The 21990-nt window shown below is 47.1% G+C and overlaps 1 protein-coding gene and 1 long non-coding RNA gene across 2 annotated transcripts in view; one reads left to right on the top strand and one right to left on the bottom strand.

Annotated features, from left to right (window-relative positions):
- Positions 1-21113, bottom strand: part of LOC134925989 (uncharacterized) — a 31826-nt gene extending 10713 nt beyond the window's left edge. Inside the window, exons 1-2 of the long non-coding RNA XR_010177541.1 lie at positions 20986-21113; positions 7048-8191 (exon numbers count right to left, since the gene is read on the bottom strand). This is a non-coding gene — a long non-coding RNA (uncharacterized LOC134925989). The remainder of the gene's footprint in view (positions 1-7047; positions 8192-20985) is intronic.
- Positions 1-21990, top strand: part of LOC134924433 (acyl-coenzyme A amino acid N-acyltransferase 1-like) — a 59315-nt gene that overhangs the window by 12389 nt on the left and 24936 nt on the right. The window contains exons 2-3 of the mRNA XM_063920877.1: positions 7037-7529; positions 8007-8209. Coding sequence (XP_063776947.1) covers positions 7067-7529; positions 8007-8209 — 666 coding nt within the window. The 5' untranslated portion in view covers positions 7037-7066. The remainder of the gene's footprint in view (positions 1-7036; positions 7530-8006; positions 8210-21990) is intronic.

Below are 21990 nucleotides of genomic sequence, written 5' to 3'. Positions count from 1 at the left end.
AAGCATCTCTTGAATTTCCGGGTACCAAGCTGCTCTTGGCCAATTCGGAACCACGAGTATAGTTTTCACTCCTCGCCTTCGTATTATTCTCAGTACCTTGGGAATGAGAGGAAGAGGAGGAAACACATAAACCGACTGGTACACCCACGGTGTTACTAGAGCGTCCACAGCGATCACCTGATGGTCCCTTGACCTGGCGCAATATTGTGGCTTCTGCCATTGCCCTCCTGCTTCTTGTGCCGCCCTGTCTGTTTACATGGGCGACCGCCGTGATGTTGTCTGATTGGATCAGTACCGGCTGGTTCTGAAGCAGGGGCCTTGCTTGGCTTAGGGCATTGTAAATGGCCCTTAGCTCTAGAATATTTATGTGAAGCGAAATCTCCTGATTTGACCACAATCCTTGGAAATTTCTTCCCTGTGTGACTGCGCCCCAGCCCCGAAGGCTGGCATCCGTGGTCACCAGGACCCAGTCCTGTATTCCGAATCTGCGGCCCTCTAGTAGATGAGCCCTCTGCAGCCACCACAGCAGCGACACCCTGGTCCTTGCCGACAGGGTTATCCGCTCTTGCATCTGGAGATGGGACCCGGACCATTTGTCCAACAGGTCCCACTGGAAAGTCCTTGCGTGGAACCTTCCGAATGGAATTGCTTCGTACGAAGCTACCATTTTTCCCAGGACTCGTGAGCATTGATGTACCGACACCTGTCCCGGTTTTAGGAGGTCTCTGACTAGAGATAACTCCTCGGCTTTTTCCACTGGAAGAAACACTTTTTTCTGGTCTGTGTCCAGAATCATTCCCAGGAACAGAAGACGTGTCGTCGGGACCAGCTGTGACTTTGGAATATTGAGAATCCAGCCGTGCTGTTGTAGCACTTCCCGAGAAAGTGCTACCCCCAGAACCAACTGTTCCTTGGACCTCGCCTTTATCAGGAGATCGTCCAAGTACGGGATAATTAAAACTCCCTTCTTGCGAAGGAGTATCATCATTTCGGCCATTACCTTGGTAAAGACCCTCGGTGCCGTGGATAACCCAAACGGCAGCGTCTGGAACTGATAGTGACAGTCCTGTACCACAAATCTGAGGTACTCCTGGTGAGGAGGGTAAATGGGGACATGCAGGTACGCATCCTTGATGTCCAGGGAGACCATGTAATCCCCCTCGTCCAGGCTCGCAATAACCGCCCTGAGCGATTCCATCTTGAACTTGAACCTTTTGATATAAGTGTTCAAGGATTTTAAATTTTAAGATGGGTCTCACCGAACCGTCCGGTTTCGGTACCACAAACATTGTGGAATAGTAACCCTTCCCTTGCTGAAGGAGGGGTACCTTGACAATCACTTGCTGTGAGTACAGTTTTTGGATAGCCACCAACACTGCCTCCCTGGCAGAGGGAGTTGCTGGTAAGGCAGATTTTAGAAAACGGCGGGGGGGGGGGGGGACGTCTCGAATTCCAGCCTGTACCCCTGAGATACTACTTGAAGGGCCCAGGGATCCACCTGTGAGAGAGCCCACTGTGTGCTGAAATTTCTGAGACGGGCCCCCACCGTACCCGGATCCGCCTGTGAAGCCCCAGCGTCATGCTGTGGACTTACCGGACGCGGGGGAGGACTTTTGCTCTTGGGAACTGGCTGTATGTTGCAGCTTTTTCCCTCTACCTTTGCCTCTCGGCAGAAAGGATGCGCCTCGAGCCCTCTTGTGTTTATGGGGCCGAAAGGACTGTACTTGATAATACGGTGCCTTCTTTTGCTGTGGGGTAGCCTGTGGCAAAAATTTCGATTTCCCAGCCGTAGCTGTGGAAACGAGGTCTGAAAGACCATCCCCAAACCGTTCCACCCCCTTATAAGGCAAAACTTCCATGTGCCTTTTTGAATCTGCATCACCTGACCACTGCCGAGTCCATAACCCCCTTCTGGCGGCAATGGACATTGCGCTTATTTTTGATGCCAGCCGGCAAATATCCCTCTGTGCATCACGCATGTATAAGACAGCGTCTTTTATATGCTCTACTGTCAGCAAAATAGTGTCCCTATCCAGGGTATCAATATTATCCGACAGGGAATCTGACCACGCAGCAGCAGCACTGCACATCCATGCTGATGCAATCGCTGGTCGCAATATAATCCCCGTGTGTGTATATATAGCTTTTAGGGTAGCCTCCTGCTTTCTATCAGCAGGATCCTTTAGGGCGGCCGTATCCGGAGACGGTAGTGCCACCTGTTTTGATAAACGTGTAAGCGCTTTATCTACCCTAGGGGATGTTTCCCAACGTGACCTATCCTCTGGCGGGAAAGGGTACGCTGCCAATAACCGTTTAGAAATTATCAATTTCTTATCGGGGGAAGTCCAGGCTTCCTCACACACCTCATTTAATTCCTCAGATGCAGGAAAAACTACTGGTAGTTTTTTCTCACCGAACATAATACCCTTTTTTGTGGTACCTGGGGTACTATCAGAAATGTGTAATACATTTTTCATTGCCTCAATCATGTAACGGGTGGACCTATTGGAGGGTACACTAGTCTCATCGTCGTCGACACTGGAGTCGGTATCAGTGTCGACATCTGTGTCTGCCATCTGAGGTAGCGGGCGGTTTAAATCCCCTGATGACATTTGAGACGCTGGAACAGTCACAAGCTGAGTAGCCGGCTGTCCTATGTCGTCAAACCTTTTATGTAAGGAGCTGACACTGTCACGTAATTCCTTCCATAAGTCCATCCACACAGGTGTCGACCCCTCAGGGGGTGACAACACATTTACAGGCATTTGCTCTGCCTCCCCATCATTTTCCTCATCATACATGGGAATGCTCTGACAGAGGACAGGACCCCACAAAGCCCTTTGGGGAGACAGAGGGAGAGTATGCCAGCACACACCAGAGCGCTATATACCACAGGGATATCACCTATAAAGAGTGTTTTCCCTTATAGCTGCATATATATATTATACTGCGCCTAAATTTGTGCCCCCCCTCTTTTTTACCCTTTCTGTAGTGCAGGACTGCAGGGGAGAGCCAGGGAGCGATCCTTCCAGCGGAGCTGTGAGGGAAAATGGCGCCAGTGTGCTGAGGGAGATGGCTCCGCCCCTTTTTCGGCGGGCTTTCTCCCGCTTTTTGTGTTATTCTGGCAGGGGTAATTTACACCTATATAGCCTCTGGGGCTATATATGGTGTCAGTTTTGCCAGCCAAGGTGTTAATATTGCTGCTCAGGGCGCCCCCCCCCCAGCGCCCTGCACCCATCAGTGACCGAAGTGTGTGGTGTGCATGAGGAGCAATGGCGCACAGCTGCAGTGCTGTGCGCTACCTTGGAGAAGACAGAAGTCTTCAGCCGCCGATTTTCCGGACCTTCTTGCTTCTGGCTCTGTAAGGGGGACGGCGGCGCGGCTCCGGGATCGGACGACGAGGTCGGGTCCTGTGTGCGATCCCTCTGGAGCTAATGGTGTCCAGTAGCCTAAGAAGCCCAAGCTACCACCACTTAGGTAGGTTCGCTTCTTCTCCCCTTAGTCCCTCGCTGCAGTGAGCCTGTTGCCAGCAGGTCTCACTGTAAAATAAAAAACCTAAACTATACTTTCTTTCTAGGAGCTCAGGAGAGCCCCTAGTGTGCATCCAGCTCGGCCGGGCACAGAAATCTAACTGAGGCTTGGAGGAGGGTCATAGGGGGAGGAGCCAGTGCACACCAGATAGACCTAAATCTTTCTTTAGATGTGCCCAGTCTCCTGCGGAGCCGTCTATTCCCCATGGTCCTTACGGAGTCCCCAGCATCCACTAGGACGTCAGAGAAATAAACTTGAAAGTTTGGGATTGGATACTAGGATTATTGAATGGATAAGATCTTGGTTGCAGGATAGAAAACAGAGTTGTGGTAAATGGAGTGCATTCACAGGAGGGAAATGTTACCAGCGGAGTACCCCAGAGATCTGTACTTGGACCAGTGCTATTTAATATCTTTATTGGTGACATTGCAAATGGCATTAAAGGGAAGGTATGCCTCTTTGCAGATGATATAAAGGTATGCAACAAGGTAGACACACCAGGAGGGGTAAAACAAATGATTGAGGATCTAGGTAGACTAGAGGAATGATCAAGAGTGTGGCAATTACAGTTTAATGCCAAAAAATGCAAAATCATGCACTTGGGTCTCAAAAATCCAAAGGCTAAATATAGTATTAATGGTACTATACTGGAAACTACTGAGGAGGAAAGGGATCTAGGAGTCCCTATTTCAGGTGACTTAAAGGCAGGTAAGCAATGTAACAAAGCAATGAGGAAGGCTAGTCCGATGCTTGGCTGCATTGGGAAAGGAATCAGCAGCAGAAAGAAGTAATAATGCCACTGTATAGGTCATTGGTACGGCCTCATCTAGAATACTGTGTTCAATTCTGGAGGCCATATCTTCAAAAGGATATTAATACATTAGAGACTGTACAAAGAACAGCAACTGAAATAGTGTATGGCCTACATCACAAAACATACCCAGAAAGACTAAGAAATCTCAATATGTATAGTTTGGAGCAGAGAAGGGAAAGGGGGGACATAATAAACTTTCAAATATATCAAGGGTTTTAACAAGGTCCAGGAGGGAAACATTCTCCAAATGAAGAGAAGCAATAGGACAGGATGACATGCACTGAGACTGGAGGGGGGGGGGGGATCAGGGGAAATTTGAGGAAAAATAACTTCACGGAAACGGTAGTGGACAAGTGGAATAGCCTCCCATCAGAGGTGGTAGAGGCTAAGGCAGTAGAGCAATTTAAATATGCATGGGATAGACATAAGGATATCCTTACACAGAAATAAGGATCAAATAACGTTTGAGATAAAAAAAAATATGGTTAAAAAAAGGGATAGACTAGATGGGCCAAGTGGTTCTTATCTGCCGTCACATTCCAGGTTTCTATGTTTCATTAATGTTAGTTTATTACAAGTGATACACCTGTACTTTTTACATGGTCTCCTCTTTCTCTTTGGAAAGCGTTGAAATTGTATAAGCACTTAGTTTTATTTAAGTTACAGAGACCAAAAGGCTACATTGTATATAAACAGGACATACTGTATGTATTTAGGACTGGGGTGTCTTTTAGGTAACAGATATACTGTCAGTGATCAGTGCACATTGGTTACTGCTTGAGCAATGTATATCTACACTTTAATGGATTATTTTTCCAGTATTTAATAAGATTTTATTATGTATGTAATTGTATTGATAACTTTTATTTGAAAGTCTCAATAAAAATACACTTAAATCATGTTCTGAATGTCAACAGTCTAATCTGACTAGATTGCTTAGAAATGAAGCCTGGATCTCTCCGTGTGTATGCCCCATAGCATCGCTATCGCCGGTACTAGATTGTACCTGTATGCAGGCCAATCTAATAAATCGCTCACTTCACCACTGTGTGAAGCGAGCGACGTCGCCCCCCCTCCCCCTCGCTCAACACACATCGTGCTGAGCGGGGGGAGAGATGTGTGCTGAGCGGTCTGTGATAGATCGCTCAGCACACATCTGCTCATGTGTACCCCACTTAAGGGGGAGATGTACTAAGCAGTGATAAAAATGGAGAAGTGAGCCAATCAGCTGCTCTGTATACTTTTATAGTGTGTAAATTATAAAATGCTACGTCAATACTGATTGGTTGCCATGGGCAACTTCTCCACTGGCTCACTTCTCCACTTTTATCACTGCTTAGTACAATGTACATCTCCCCCTTAATGTCGACATTATCAACATTTTTTATTTCAAACTAATGGACAATCACAAATGTCGACATTTAATTTGTGAAATTGACATACAATTTTTTTTTTTGCATATCTTAGCCTAATGCCTAAACCAAACCCTAAAAATAACACTAAAATGTACTGTCAACATTATGACCAGATAGTACAGTCTTACAGGGGAGCAAGGTTACCCTTTATTTTCCATTCATAGCGCCGTCTTCTATCCAATTGATCTTGTTTTCTTAGATACCAATAAACCAATTTATAGTGGTATAAATTAGAGCTGTGCAGTTCGGATTTGGCTCAGATTTTCCCACTAAATTCAGATTCCAAAACATTATCTTTTGGCGCCAAAGCATCATTTTGTGTCCATGGAAGATTACATTTTCCCGCCAAAATGTCATCTTCCATTCAGAGACTTCTTCAGGAGTTCATCTCAGTTTGGTTACATATTGCTAACATTTGTTGTCAATCAAAGTGCAATAATATCCAGGAATGGAAACGTCAGTAATTTCTTTGCTTCCTTCAAAAATCCATAATGGTTTAGGAAGAATACCACACCTTTAACATCTAGGGCCAAACATGTAATTATAGGCTGCAAATTGCCAGCTGTGGAAGTATGATGTCCTCCAATTTGTGTATCTTTTCTCCACATAGAAGAAAGTTCCTCTGCTAATATATAAAAATTGGAGGACATCACACTTCGACAGCTTCTCTTGGAGACTAAACGCGTAGGATAACCATTCACTGCACCCACTGTGTGAATATGAAAATGTGGATATTGACTCAGATGTGGGATTCTTTTATGTATCATTAATTGATTGTAAATTGTACTTAGTAAGCTGACTAAGTGCAAGTGTTTTATAAAATAAATACAGTTTTGGTTTTATAAGGGTATCATATATTAGGTCAATAAAAGGACTATTTCACATATAATTGTAACCATAAAGGTTCACTTGGAAGAATTTTTTTTAAACTTTTGACCATCTTTAATTTAGAACCGTGCCCTCTCTTAGACATTTCACCATTAATAACAGTTCAGTTTTAATATATAGAATTGATTTTAAAACAAATAATTAATTGATGTATATCTGATTCTAGGGAGCACCACCAACTACATAAAAAAACCATTTCCTATATTTGAGAAAGTATAACATTATCACAAGTTTTAGAACATTTCATCCCCTTATTTCCACCTTAACAGATCTTGGTGGGGTGGTATCTGAGGGAAGTATCTAGTGCGGCATCGATTCCACTTCTTGAAATTCATTCTGTACTGTATTTAGTCATGTAACATTATTTATCTCCTGCCTCTCACTTAAGATTAATCCTACCTTCTCTGGACCTTGAGATATGATTGGCCTCGCAGTCTCACCGGGGAGCTCGCTAGTGGATGAGCCAGTGAAGATCCAGGCCTGGGGCCTCCCACCACAGCAGACCATCACCCTGAGAGCATGGCTGGAGGATGAGAAAGGGCAGATATTTTCCTCCAGAGCTTTCTATAGGAGTGATATGGAGGGGAAAGTAAACCTGGAAAGCTCACAAGCGATTGGTGGAGATTTTGAAGGTGTTTATCCTATGGGTCTGTTCTGGTCTCTGAAGCCATCCATCCCATTCTTCAGACTGATAAAATGTGACGTGATGGAAAGCCCCTGGTATATTCACCTGGAGCTGTATCCTTACCAGGTGATAAGCCCACTGCCTGAAGAAACCCCCAGTGTCAGTAAAATCATAGAAAGATGGTACGTGAGTCCTGGGGTACAGAGACTGCAGATAAGAGAAGGCAGAGTCAGAGGAGCGCTCTTCCTTCCACCAGGTAGGCAAATAAACCACTTAATTGTAGTAGTGGTTATGTCTTAATGCCGGCTACAAGTTACTGCTTGGTCATGTAGGTTTAGTTTCTGCACCTTCCTGGCTGAGTTTGGGTTTTACCTATCCTGTTACTGGTGTGATAATACATGTCAACAAGCTTATAGCTAGGCAACAAACATTTACTGCATGGTTACTTGTGTAAAGAAGTGGAATTACAAGGCAGTACAAGGAAGTCTATTTGGTTTGGTTTCCTTATGATTACTACTGGCTGTTTCATCTCCCATAACGCTCAGCAGACGCCAGCAAAAGGCTACAGATGTGTCCAGCCTAAAGAGATGTCACACCTCAGTGATGTCACTAAATCCTAGAGAACTGATTGGCTGCATTCTGATTGATAGTGGTTTAGCACATAACATGGCTAGCTAACTGGAATGAATACAGTAAAGAAACATTGTTGAGGAATTGTGTCCTTATGTTATAGGCAAAGGTCCATTCCTGGGAGTGGTTGACATGTTTGGTGGCATTGGAGGTCTTACAGAATTCCGAAGCAGTCTCCTTGCCAGCCGTGGCTTTGCTGCTCTTGCGTTGGCTTATTTTGCTTATGAGGATCTTCCAAAGTCTCTATTTCATGTAGATCTAACATATTTTGAAGAAGCGGCTCAGTATCTGCAAAGTCATCCAAAAGTAAGTTTCATGATTATTCCTTTATGTCAGAATATTTATTTTACTCCTTAGTACGTACAGTAACACTAGTCTGCATTCCAAAACACATATGGGAAGAATTTAGTGCTGTCCACTTTATAGAAAAGCATATACATAGGGAGAGAAAAAAGAAGTCTGTATATGGGACCTCATTCTGCTTGAATCGCTAGTGAGACAGAAATTGCAATCGTCTCAAAACTGCTACTGCTAAAAATCGCAAGTGAAGAGCTGCCCTGAATGGTAAAAGACACCCACTGATGCAATTGCAAATCTGTGTATGCATCTGCAGAACTGCGATCCAGTCGCAGAAATAGAGTACCATTGACAGATGCGATTGGCCAGGGCTACTCAGCATAATGAGAATGCAATCGTACTGGCGCCATGATTTTAATCGCAAGCGATTGCAACCGACGTCAGTAGTCAGATGGGGTCCCTATGATGTCATAATGAACTGTATGTGTAAAAAAAAAAAATAATAATCCAGGCCTGTATCCTTATTTCTCTAACGTCCTAAGTGGATGCTGGGGACTCCGTAAGGACCATGGGGGATTAGCGGCTCCGCAGGAGACTGGGCACAACTATAAAGAAAGCTTTAGACTACTGGTGTGCACTGGCTCCTCCCACTAAGACCCTCCTCCAGACTTCAGTTAGATTCTTGTGCCCGGCTGAGCTGGATGCACACTAGGGGCTCTCCTGAGCTCCTAGAAAGAAAGTATATTTAGGTTTTTTATTTTCAGTGAGATCTGCTGGCAACAGATTTACTGCAGCGAGGGACTAAGGGGAGAAGAAGCGAACCTACCTAACAGGTGGTAGTTTGGGCTTCTTAGGCTACTGGACATCATTAGCTCCAGAGGGATCGACCGCAGGACCCGACCTTGGTGTTCGTTCCCGGAGCCGCGCCGCCGTCCCCCTTACAGAGCCAGAAGAGTGAAGAGGTCCGGAAAATCGGCTGCAGAAGACTTCGGTCTTCACCAAGGTAGCGCACAGCACTGCAGCTGTGCGCCATTGCTCCTCATGTACACCTCACACTCCGGTCGCTGATGGGTGCAGGGCGCTGGGGGGGGCGCCCTGAGGGCAATATAAGACACCTTGGCTGGCAAATCTACATCATATATAGTCCTAGAGGCTATATAGATGTAAAAATACCCCTGCCAGTATTCCAGAAAAAGCGGGAGAAGTCCGCTGAAAAAGGGGCGGGGCTATCTCCCTCAGCACACTGGCGCCATTTTATCTTCACAGTGCAGCTGGAAGATAGCTCCCCAGGCTCTCCCCTGTAGTTTTCAGGCTCAAAGGGTTAAAAAGAGAGGGGGGGGCACTAAATTTAGGCGCAAATTATGTTTACAAGCAGCTATTGGGGAAAAATCACTCAGTTATAGTGTTAATCCCTGCATTATATAGCGCTCTGGTGTGTGCTGGCATACTCTCTCTCTGTCTCCCCAAAGGACTTTGTGGGGTCCTGTCCTCAGTCAGAGCATTCCCTGTGTGTGTGCGGTGTGTCGGTACGGCTGTGTCGACATGTTGGATTAGGAAGGTTACGTGGAGGCGGAGCAGAGGCCGATAAACGTGATGTCGTCCCCTGTGGGGCCGACACCAGAGTGGATGGATAGGTGGAAGGTATTAACCGACAATGTCAACTCCTTACATAAAAGGCTGGATGACGTAACAGCTGTGGGACAGCTGGCTTCTCAGCCCGCGCCTGCCCAGGCGTCTCAAAGGCCATCAGGGGCTCAAAAAAACGCCCGTTACCTCAGATGGCAGACACAGATGTCGACACGGAGTCTGACTCCAGTGTCGACGAGGTTGAGATATATATACACAATCCACTAGGAACATCCGTTGCATGATCTCGGCAATGATAAATGTGTTACGCATTTCTGACATGAACCCAAGTACCACATAAAAGGGGTTTTATTTTTGGGGAGAAAAAGCAGCCAGTGTTTTGTTCCCCCATCAGATGAGTGAATAAAGTGTGTAAAGAAGCGTGAGTTCCCCCGATAAGAAACTGGTGATTTCTAATAAGTGACTGATGGCGTACCCTTTCCCGCCAGAGGATAGGTCACGTTGGAAGATATCCCCTAGGGTGGATAAGGCGCTCACACGTTTGTCAAAAAAGGTGGTACTGCCGTCTTAGGATACGGCCACCTTGAAGGAGCCTGCTGATAAAAAGCAGGAGGCTATCCTGAAGTCTGTATATACACACTCGGGTACTATACTGAGACCTAAAATTGCCTCAGCAGAAATAGTGCTGCTGCAGCGTGGTCTGATACCCTGTCAGATAATATTAATACCCTAGACAGGGATAATATGTTGCTAACATAGAGCATATTAAAGACGTCGTCTTATATGAAGGATGCACAGAGGGATATTTGCCGGCTGGCATCCAGAATTAATGCAATGTCCATTCTGCCAGGAGGGTATTAGAGACCCGGCAGTGGACAGGTGATGCTGCCTTAAAAGGCACATGGAGATTCTGCCTTATAAGGGTGAGGAATTGTTTGCGGATGGTCTCTAGGTTTCCTCACAGCCTAAGAAAGCACCGTATTTTCAGGTACAGTCCTTTCGGCTTCAGAAAAGCAAGCGGGTCAAAGGCGCTTCCTTTCTGCACAGAGACAAGGGAAGAAGGAAAAAAGCTGCACCAGACAGCCAATTCCCAAGATCAAAAATATTCCCCCGCTTCCTCCGAGTCCACCGCATGACGCTGGGGCTCCACAGGTGGAGACAGGTGCGGTGGGGGCGCGTCTCGGGAACTTTTGGGACCAGTGGGCTTGCCCACAGGTGGATCCCTAGGTTCTGCAAGTAGTATCACAGGGATACAAGCTGCAGTTTGAGGCGACTCCCCCTCGCCGTTACCTCACATCAGCCTTGCCTGCTGCCCTCGGAGAAAGGGAGGTAGTACTGGCGGCAATTCACAAGCTGTACTTCCAGCAGGTGAAAATCAAGGTACCCCTCCTTCAACAAGGCCGGGGTTACTATTCCAAAATGTTTGTGGTACCGAAACCAGACTGTTCGGTGAGACCCATTCTAAAATTGAAATCCTTGAACACTTATATACGAAGGTTCAAGTTCAAAATGGAATCGCTCAGGGCGATTTATTGCGAGCCTGGAGAATTTCATGGTATCACTGGACATCAAGGATGCTTACCTGCATGTCCCTATTTACCCTCTTCACCAGGTGTACCTCAAAATTGTGGTACAGGATTGTCATTACCAATTCCAGACGTTGCCGTTGGTCTGTCCCCGGCACCGAGGGTATTTACCAAGGTAATGGCCGAAGTACTTATCCCGTACTTGGACGATCTCCTTATAAAGGCGAGGTCCAGGGAGCAGTTGTTTGTCGGAGTAGCACTATCTCGGGAAGTGCTACAACAGCACGGCTGGATTCTGAATATTCCAAAGTCGCAGCTGGTTCCTACGACGCATCTACTGTTCCTGGGTATGGTTCTGGACACAGAACAGGATAAAAAGGGTTTCTCCCAGAGGAGAAGTCCAAGGAGTTGGCGTCTCTAGACAGAGACCTCCTAATACAAATACAGGTGTCGGTGCATCAATGCACGCGAGCCTTGGGAAAGATGGTAGCTTCTTACGAAGAAATTCCATTCGCCAGGTCCCATGCAAGGATCTTCCAGTGGGATCTGTTGGACAAGTGGTCCGGGTCGCATCTTCAGATGCATCGGCGGATAACCCTGTCTCCAAGGGCCAGGGTGTCGCTGTGATGGTGACTGCAGAGTGCTCATCTTCTAGGGGGCCGCAGATTCGGCATACAGGACTGGGTCCTGGTGACCACGGATGCCAGCCTTCAAGGCTGGGGGGCAGTCACACAGGGAAGAAACTGCCAAGACTTCCCTACACATAAATGTTCTGGAACTATGGGCCATTTACAATGCCCTAAGTCAGGCTAGACCCCTGCTTCAACACCGGCCGGTGCTGATCCAGTCAGACAACATCACGGCGGTCGCTCATGTAAACCGACAGGGCGGCACAAGAAGCAGGATGGCGATGGCAGAAGCCACAAGGATTCTCCGATGGGCGGAAAATCATGTGTTAGCACTGTCAGCAGTGTTCATTCCCGGAGTGGACAACTGAGAAGCAGACTTTCTCAGCAGACACGACCTCCACCCGGGAGAGTGGGGACTTCATCCAGAAGTCTTCCAAATGATTGTACACCGGCCACAGGTGGACATGATGGCGTCCCGCCTCAACAAAAAGCTACTAAGATATTGCGCCAGGTCAAGGGACCCTCAGACAATAGCTGTGGACGCTCTGGTAACACCGTGGGTGTACCAGTCGGTGTATGTGTTCCCTTCTCTGCCTCTCATACCCAGGGTAATGAGAATAATAAGAAGGAGAGGAGTAGGAACTATACTCATTGTTCCGGGTTGGCCAAGAAGAGCTTGGTACCCAGAACTCCAAGAAATGATCTCAGAGGACCCATGGCCTCTGCCGCTCAGACAGGACCTGCTGCAGCAGGGGGCCTGTCTGTTCCAAGACGTACCGCGGCTGCGTTTGACGGCATGGCGGTTGAACGCCGGATCCTGAAGGAAAAGGGCATTCTGGAGGAAGTTATCCCTACGCTATTTAAAGCTAGGAAGGAAGTGAACGCAAACCATTATCACCGCATATGGCGGAAATATGTTGCGTGCTGTGAGGCCAGTAAGGCCCCAAAGGAGGAATTTCAGCTAGGTCGATTTCTGCACTTCCTACAAGTCAGAGGTGACTATGGGCCTAAAATTGTGTTCCATTAAGGTCCAGATTTCGGCTCTATCGATTTTCTTCCAAAATAGAACTGGCTTCACTGCCTGAAGTTCAGACTTTTGTTAAGGGAGTGCTGCATAGTCAGCCCCCGTTTGTGCCTCCAGTTGCACCGTGGGATCTCAACGTAGTGTTGGATTTCCTGAAGTCGCATTGAGTTGAGCCACTTAAATCCGTGGAGCTACAATGCCTCACGTGGAAAGTGGTCATGCTGTGGGCCTGGGCGTCGGCCAGGCGTGTATCCGAATTGGCGGCTTTGTCATGCAAAAGCCCTTATCTGTATTTTATATGGATAAGGCGGAATTGAGGACTCGTTCCCAATTCCTTCCTAAGGTGGTATCAGTTTTTCATGTGAACCAACCTATTGTGGTGCCTGTGGCTACTTGGGACTTGGAGGATTCCAAGTTTCTGGACGTAGTCAGGGCCCTGAAAAGTATATGTTTCCAGGACGGCTGGAGTCAGGAAAACTGACTCGCTATTTATCCTGTATGCACCCAACAAGCTGGGTGCTCCTGCTTCTAAGCAGACTATTGCTCGCTGGATCTGTAGCACGATTCAACTTGCACATTCTGCGGCTGGACTGCCGCACCCTAAATCTGTAAAAGCCCATTCCACGAGGAAAGTGGGCTCTTCTTGGGCGGCTGCCCGAGGGGTCTCGGCTTTACAAATTTGCCGAGCTGTTACTTGGTCGGGTTCAAACACTTTTGCAAGAGTCTACAAGTTTGTTACCCTGGCTGAGGAGGACCTAGAGTTTGCTCATTCGGTGCTGCAGAGTCATCCGCACTCTCCCGCCCGTTTGGGAGCTTTGGTATAATCCCCATGGTCCTTACGGAGTCCCCAGCATCCACTTAGGACGTTAGAGAAAATAAGATTTTACTCACCGGTAAATCTATTTCTCGTAGTCCGTAGTGGATGCTGGGCGCCCATCCCAAGTGCGGATTGTCTGCAATACTTGTATATAGTTATTGCCTAACTAAAGGGTTATTGTTGAGCCATCTGTTGAGAGGCTCAGTTGCTATCATACTGTTAACTGGGTATTGTATCACGAGTTATACGGTGTGATTGGTGTGGCTGGTATGAGTCTTACCCGGGATTCAAAATCTTTCCTTATTGTGTCAGCTCTTCCGGGCACAGTATCCTAACTGAAATCTGGAGGAGGGTCTTAGTGGGAGGAGCCAGTGCACACCAGTAGTGTAAAGCTTTCTTTATAGTTGTGCCCAGTCTCCTGCGGAGCCGCTAATCCCCCATGGTCCTTACGGAGTCCTCAGCATCCACTACGGACTACGAGAAATAGATTTACCGGTGAGTAAAATCTTATTTTAACTGTCCCACGAGACAGATAATTTCTTGTACTATTTCTTTTTATGAGTCTGTGGTGCGCAATGTGGCATTTGATCTATGTATTGTTACTTTTCTTCCTAGAAATCAATACTCAACGGCATCTGTTAGGACAACAGGTCCTTACATGCTGGGGCATAAGTTTATATCAGGAGCCTGGGTGCACAATAGTTGTGGGCACCCACAACTATTTTGTCTCTGGGCTCCTGGTGTAAACCCTGCTCACATTCAACCAACAGCCAAATACCAGCAGCACCCAGACACACACCAGTGAACAACGATGAGGTCAATGGCTGGGGAGACACTGGCTAGTATCAGAGTGGGGAGGCCCCGGCTAATACACACACTAGCCAGTACTAGCCAGTGGGGAGGCACTTTACACACACATACTGTATATGGTTTGTTGTTGAGTTTTGAGTATTTAAAGGATTAGAATAACACAGATGATATGAACAATACAAAGATATTATATTTAAATTATAATTATACTCTTTTTGTATTTTTCTAGTACAAAACTGTGGAATATACTGGAGTATGGCAGCTGAGGCTCCTGACCACACAACACATTCTCCTCCCTAATCCACATTCACCACCAACACTCCAGCACCACCCAGACACTTGCCCTCCACATGCTTAATCCAACTCTGGCACCCAGAGACACACTCTCCTCCCCCTGTAGATACTTTCAACACCCCAGGATGCAGAACACCCAACACACACACACCCTCCCCCTGCTTTTACAATTAACAGTATGGCAGCACCCAGACACTTACCTCTTCCCCAATTAATTACCAACACTCCAGCAGCACACAAACACTGTTGCTGATCAGGGTGTTCCGCTATTTGCTGCTCCTACAACATTAGCAGAGGCAGCAGGTTCCTGTTCTGGGGCACATCAAGCAGAACCTGGAGCAATGGAGGAATTCAGACAGACCTTAATTATAACGGGTTCACTACGGCTGGCCGGCGGGCGGGCTCCCGGCGACCAGCATACCGGTGCCGGGAGCCCAACCGCCGGCTTACCGACAGTGTGGCGAGCGCAAATGAGCCCCTTGCGGGCTCGCCACGCTACGGGCACGGTGGCGCGCTACGCGCACCACACTATTTTATTCTCCCTCTATGGGGGTCGTGGACCCCCACGAGGGAAAATAAGTGTCGGTATGCCGGCTGTCGGGCTCCCGGCGCCGGTATACTGAGCGCCGGGAGCCCGACCGCTGGTATACAGAAGACCACCCATTATAACAGTTACAAATACCTATATATTGTCATACATAAATAGAAGTAGAGTCTCAGGATAATGAAGGCACAGAACGTTTTTAGGGAAACCCATAGTAGTTGTGAGCCATGGGGGTCCTGCCATGGGGTCCTGCAGCAGCCTCAGGCAATGTGGGGGCAACTTGTAGGTGTCACACAATAGTAACATCACAGCTGTAAATGACTGTACTTTTATTGCAAATGGGTATTGAAGCCAACTAATTTCATCATTGTTCTGCATCTACTAAAGTTTTAAATGCAGATCTGCTGGTGCAACCCGCTAACAGAGGCAGAGTACAAAGACTAATCCTATTTGAATGAGTTTATTATTATTATTATTATTATTATTATGTAACCCTGGCCCGCACAGTTGGCCAGACAGGTAAATGCCTAGGCTGGGACTCGCTGGTAGCCATGACAGTGAGGTAAAACAATAAAATTGTTTAAAATTGATATAAACCGTATATATGTACACTGAAGATGTAACTATTACCGTCATTATATATGTAAAATTTCTGTATTTTAACTACAAATAGGATTTTAATTACCTACCGGTAAATCCTTTTTTCATAGTCTGTAGAGGATGCTGGGGTCCATTTTAGTGCCATGGGGTATAGACTGTTCCGCAGGAGCCTTCGGCACTTTAAGACTTTTCAACAGTGTGAACTGGCTCCTCCTTTGTCCCTCCTCCAGACCTCGGTATAGGAACTGTGCCCGAGGAGACGGACAACTTCGAGAGAAGAATTTACATTAAACTAGTGGCGAGATTCACACCAGCTCACACCTCACAAAACAGGCCGCCTAACATGGCCTTCAACATAACCCATGCCAATGTGCATGCATAACGCAACAGCTGTGAACATCTAAACACATGAGAACCTGTGTAAAAGACAAAACGTAATTCTGCAGGAAAAATGAGCACCGGGCGGGCGCCCAGCATCCTCTACAGACTACGAGAAAAGGATTTAACGGTAGGTAATTAAAATCCTATTTTCTCTTACGTCCTCGAGGATGCTGGGGTCCATTTTAGTACCGTGGGGATGTACCAAACCTCCCAGTATGGGCGGGAAAGTGCTAATGTTCCTGCAGAACCGACTGACCAAACTGAAGGTCGTCAGCAGCCAAGGTGTCAAACCTGTAAAACTTAGCAAACGTGTTTGCCCCTGACCAAGTATCTGCTCGGCAAATTTGCAACGCCAAGACACCCCGGGCAGCCGCCCAGGAAGAACCCACTTTCCTTGTAGAGTGGGCCTTTACCGAACTCTGTAACGGCAATCCTGCCGTGGAATAAGCGTGCTGAATGGTACCTCTGATCCAGCGCACAATAGTCTGCTTAGAAGCAGGACCCCCAATCTTGTTGGGGTCATAGAGGACAAACAGAGATTCTGTTTTCCTTACCGGTGCCGTTCTTGCAACATAAGTCCTCAATGCTCTGATGACATCCAAGGACTTTGAAACGGCTGAGGTGTCAGAAGCCACTGGCACCACCACAGGTTGGTTAATATGGAAAGAAGACACAACCTTTGGAAGAAAATGCTGACGCATCCGCAGTTCAGCTCTATCTTCATGAAAAATCAAATAAGGACTCTTGTGTGACAGATCCCCTAATTCAGACAGTCGTCTGCCTGAGGCCAAGGCCAACAGCATGACGACTTTCCAAGTGAGAAACTTCAACTCCACCTCTTGCAGAGGCTCAAACCAGTCCGATTTAAGGAACTGCAACACCACATTAAGATCCCGCCGCAGGAGGCACAAAGGGAGGTTGGATGCGCAGAACCCCTTTCACGAACGTCTGAACCTCAGGAAGGGAAGCCAACTGTTTCTGAAAGAAAATGGACAAGGCCGACATTTGGTCCTTGATAGACCCTAATCTCAAGCCAGCATCCACACCCGCCTGTAGAAATAGGAGAAGACGTCCTAACTGAAACTCCATCGCAGGAGAATTCTTGGATTCACACCAAGATACATATGTTCTCCAAATACGATGGTAATGTTTGGACGCTACCCTCTTTCCTGGCCAGAATAAGAGTGGGAAGGACTTCATTGGGAATACCCTTATGGGCTAGGATCTGGCGCTCAACAGCCATGCCATCAAACGTAGCCGTGGTAAGTCTTGATAAACTAACGGCCCCTGCTGAAGCAGGTTCTCGCGAAGAGAAAGAGGCAGAGGATCTTCCAGTAGTAACTCCTGAAGATCTGGATACCAAGCCCTCCTTGGCCAGTCTGGAACAATGAGAATTGCTCGAACCCTTGTTCTTCTGATCTTGAGAACTTTTGGTATTAGTGGAAGTGGAGGGAACAGATACACCGACTGAAACACCCACTGGGTCACCAGTGCATCTACTGCTATTGCTTGTGGGTCTCTCGACCTGGAACAATATTTCTGAAGCTTCTTGTTGAGACGTGATGCCATCATATCTACTTGAGAAACGCCCCAACGACTTGCTACCTCTGCAAAGGCCCCATTCTCCTGGATGGAGATTGTATCTGCTTCCCAGTTGTCCACTCCTGGAATGAAAATTGCCAACAGAGCTTTTGCATGTCTTTCTGCCCAGAGGAGAATTTTTGTCACCTCTGCCATTGCCGCTCTTCTTTTTGTTCTGCCCTGACTGTTTATGTAAGCTACTGCCGTTACATTGTCTGACTGGATCTGTACGGGACGACCTTGAAGGTGTGCCGCTTGATGAAGGCTGTTGTACACAGCTCTCAATTCCAGAATGTTTGTGAAGGAGTACTTCTTGACTTGACCATCTTCCTTGGAAGCTTTCCCCTTGCGTGACTGCTCCCCAACCTCGGAGGCTTGCATCAGTGGTCCCCAGTATCCAAGTCTGAATCCCGAACCTGCGTCCCTCCAGGAGGTGAGGACTTTGAAGCCACCACAAGAGTGAAATTCTGGCTTTTGTTGACAGGATTATCCTCCGGTGCATGTGTAGGAGCAATCCTGACCACTTGTCCAGTAGGTCCCATTGGAACACCCTGGCGTGGAATCTGCCAAATTGTAGAGCCTCATAGGCCGCTACCAGGCGGATGCACTGATGAATCGATACGCGTGCTGGTTTCAAAACTTGTTTGACCATCTTCTGGATCTCCCGAGCCTTTTCCACCGGTAGGAATACTTTCTGTGCTTCAGTGTCCAATATCATTCCCAGAAATGATAACCTCATTGTGGGTTCCAATTGTGATTTTGGAAGGTTTATGATCCAACCGTGCTGTTGCAGCACCGTCCGGGAAAGCGCAATGTTCTGAACTAGTTTTTCCCTGGATCTCGCTTTTATAAGGAGATCGTCCAAGTATGGGATTACGTTGACTCCTTTCTTGCGAAGAAGCACCATCTCCGCCATCACCTTGGTGAATATTCTCGGAGCCGTGGAGAGCCCAAAAGGCAATGTTTGGAACTGGTAGTGGCAGTCCTGCACCGCAAACCTCAGGTATGCCTGATGCGGAGGGTAGATGAGAACATGTAAATAAGCATCTTTGATGTCCATTGACACCAGAAATTCCTTTTCCTCCAAGCTGGAGATCACCGCTCTCAGGGATTCCATCTTGAATTTGATCTTTTTCAAATAGAAGTTCAGAGTCTTTAGGTTTAAAATAGGTCTGACCGAGCCATCCGGTTTTGCCACTACAAACAGGCTTAAATAAAACCCTTTTTCCTGTTGTGACACAGGAACTAAGGAAATTACGTTGTCTTGACATAATTTCTGTATTGCGTTTAGCACCTTTGTTCTGTCCTGAACAGAAGCTGGTAAGGCTGATTTGAAAAATCGGCATGGGGAAGGTCTTGAAATTCCAATTTGTACCCTTGGGATACTATCTGTAATACCCAAGGATCCAGATCTGAGTGAATCCAGACCTGGCTGAAAAACAGCAGACGTACCCCCACCCGATCGAACTCCCGCAGGGGAGCCCCAGCGTCATGCTGAGGTTTTAGCAGAAGTAGCTGTTGACTTCTGCTCCTACGAGCCTGATGGTGTTGTAGATTTTTTACTTCTTCCTCGCCCTCTTCCTGTGAAGAAGGTGGTACCCTTTGCCTTTTTGGGCTTGTTGGGCCAAAAGGACTGCATCGTATGAGAATGATATCCTTTCCTAGGTGGAGCAGCTGCGGAAGGCAGAAATGCTGACTTGCCTAATGTCGTTGTGTAAATCATGGCATCCAGCTTGTCTCCAAAGAGGGATTCTCTATTGTACGGGAGCGCTTCAATATTCTTTTTTGATTCCGCATCAGCATTCCATTGGCGGATCCACAGCTCCCTGCGGGCTGAAATTGCCATAGCGGAGGATCTTAAACTCGGCTACCCAATAGTTTTCATAGCTTCAACTAAGTAACCTGCAGCATCTTTGATCTGGCCGAGAGTTAGGACTATTTCATCCCTGTCAACTGTGTCTATGTTAACAAGCAAGTTGTCAGACCATTTTTCCACAGCGTTACCCACCCACGCACAAGCAATGGTGGGCCTGAGCACCGTTCCGTTAGCTGTATATATGGATTTCAGGGTTGTTTCTAATTTACAGTCAGCTGGATCTTTTAAAGTAGCTGAACCAGGGGCAGGCAAAACAATTTTTTTAGACAGCAGAGAAACTGAGGTGTCTGTCATTGGGGGAGTCTCCCATTTGTGCCTGTCTTCCTCAGGGAAAGGCTACGCTACACGTATCCTTCTGGGAAGGGTACATTTCTTCTCGGGGTTAGCCCAGGATTCTTCAAAGAACGCATTCAAATCCTTTGAAGGAGGAAAAGTCACAACCTGTTTTTTATTTAATTTAAAATAATCCTTTTCCTCTGGGACCAGTGTTGTTTCAGGAAACTCCAACACTTCCTTTATAGCAACTATCATACATTGTATGCTTTTGGCTAATTTGGGGTCTACCCCTCTCAAATCCCCAGTGTCGACGTCGGAGTCGGAATCTGTGTCTGTGTCCCCTTGAATTATCTGGGCCAGAGACCTTTTCTGGTAACTGGATGGGACCTGAGTGGATGATATGGAGGGGTCAGTAAACAGTGCATCCTCCACAGACTGCCTCCAATATTTAGTCTGTTGTTCAGACTCAGAGAATTTCTTTGCAAGCATTGACATATTCTTTTGCAACATTCTCACCCACTCGGGCTCCTTCTGAGAGGGAAGGTCCACCACATTACCCTCTTGTGCCTCTAAAATGGGTTCATCCTGGGAAGAACCCTCCCCAATGTCTGACATGTTACACACACACACACACACACACACACACACACACACACACACACACACACACACACACACACACACACACCCTATCACACAGGGGAGCTATTGGGGACAGACCCACACTAAAGTCTGTCAGAGAGACACAGAGGGATTTGCCAGTCCCCACACTGCACCTTATTGTGAATTGTGGAAATATTACCCACTTACAGCGCATATACCAATAATAGGCCCACATACCTAATTATAATGAACACTGTCTGCCCCTTCTATAACACCCTGTACTTGTATCAGCGTTGTCATGAGGAGAAACAGCATTCAGGAGCTTCACACTGGAGTTTCTGCAGAAGAAAATGGCACCCAGTGAGTGTTCTGGCAAGTCTGAGGAGAAGCCCCGCCCTTCAGCCTCAGCAATGTAATATTTATACTGGCTGGGGATGGCACATCAGCGGCTGTACATGTATGTACCCTTTTTGCCAGTGAGAATACGGTTTTAAAACATGCCCTCAGAGCGCGCCCCCCTGCACCCTTGTGCTGAGAGACATGGCTGCGTGTGTACCTGTATGCCGCCAACGATGACCGGAGGATCCCCTCTCTGCAGGACTCCAGTAATATAATCACCAGCCTTCTGACTTCTGGCTCTGTTAGGGGGTGGCGGCAGTGCTGTGGGAGTGAACGCTGGCCAGGCTTGGGCTGTGTTCAGTACCCTTCAGGAGCTAATGGTGTCATGTCAGTGGAAGCAGAACCATTAACTAATTGAGAAGTTGGTTCCTACTCCCCCCCCCCCCCCCCCCTAAGTCCCACGAAGCAGGGAAGCTGTTGCCAGCAGCTTACCTGTAAAATAAAAACCTAAGTCTTTTTTCAGCAAAGCTCTGTAGAGCTCCACTAGCGTGCATCCAGTCTCCTGGACACATTTTGTAAACTGAGGTCTGGAGGAGGGGAATAGAGGGAGGAGCCAGTTCACACTGTTGAAAAGTCTTATAGTGCCGAAGGCTCCTGCGGAACCGTCTATACCCCATGGTACTAAAATGGACCCCAGCATCCTCTAGGACATAAGAGAAATACCCCTGGGAAGTCCAAAAAAGGTGGCAAATTCGAATCAACCAATCAGTGTAAGGTATGGAAGAATTAGATCACTTCCTGTGAAATTAATTATACAAAGAGCCAACTATAGTGCTAAAACAAACCCATCCATATCACAAATAAAGCTACAATGACAAACGGACCAGAAAGGACACCTAAGGC

The sequence above is a fragment of the Pseudophryne corroboree genome, chromosome 1, assembly GCF_028390025.1.
Source record: "Pseudophryne corroboree isolate aPseCor3 chromosome 1, aPseCor3.hap2, whole genome shotgun sequence".
In the NCBI taxonomy this organism is placed as follows: Eukaryota; Metazoa; Chordata; class Amphibia; order Anura; family Myobatrachidae; genus Pseudophryne; species Pseudophryne corroboree.
The sequence above is the reverse complement of the archived record's forward strand: the minus strand, read 5'-3'. Positions and strand labels throughout refer to the sequence as shown.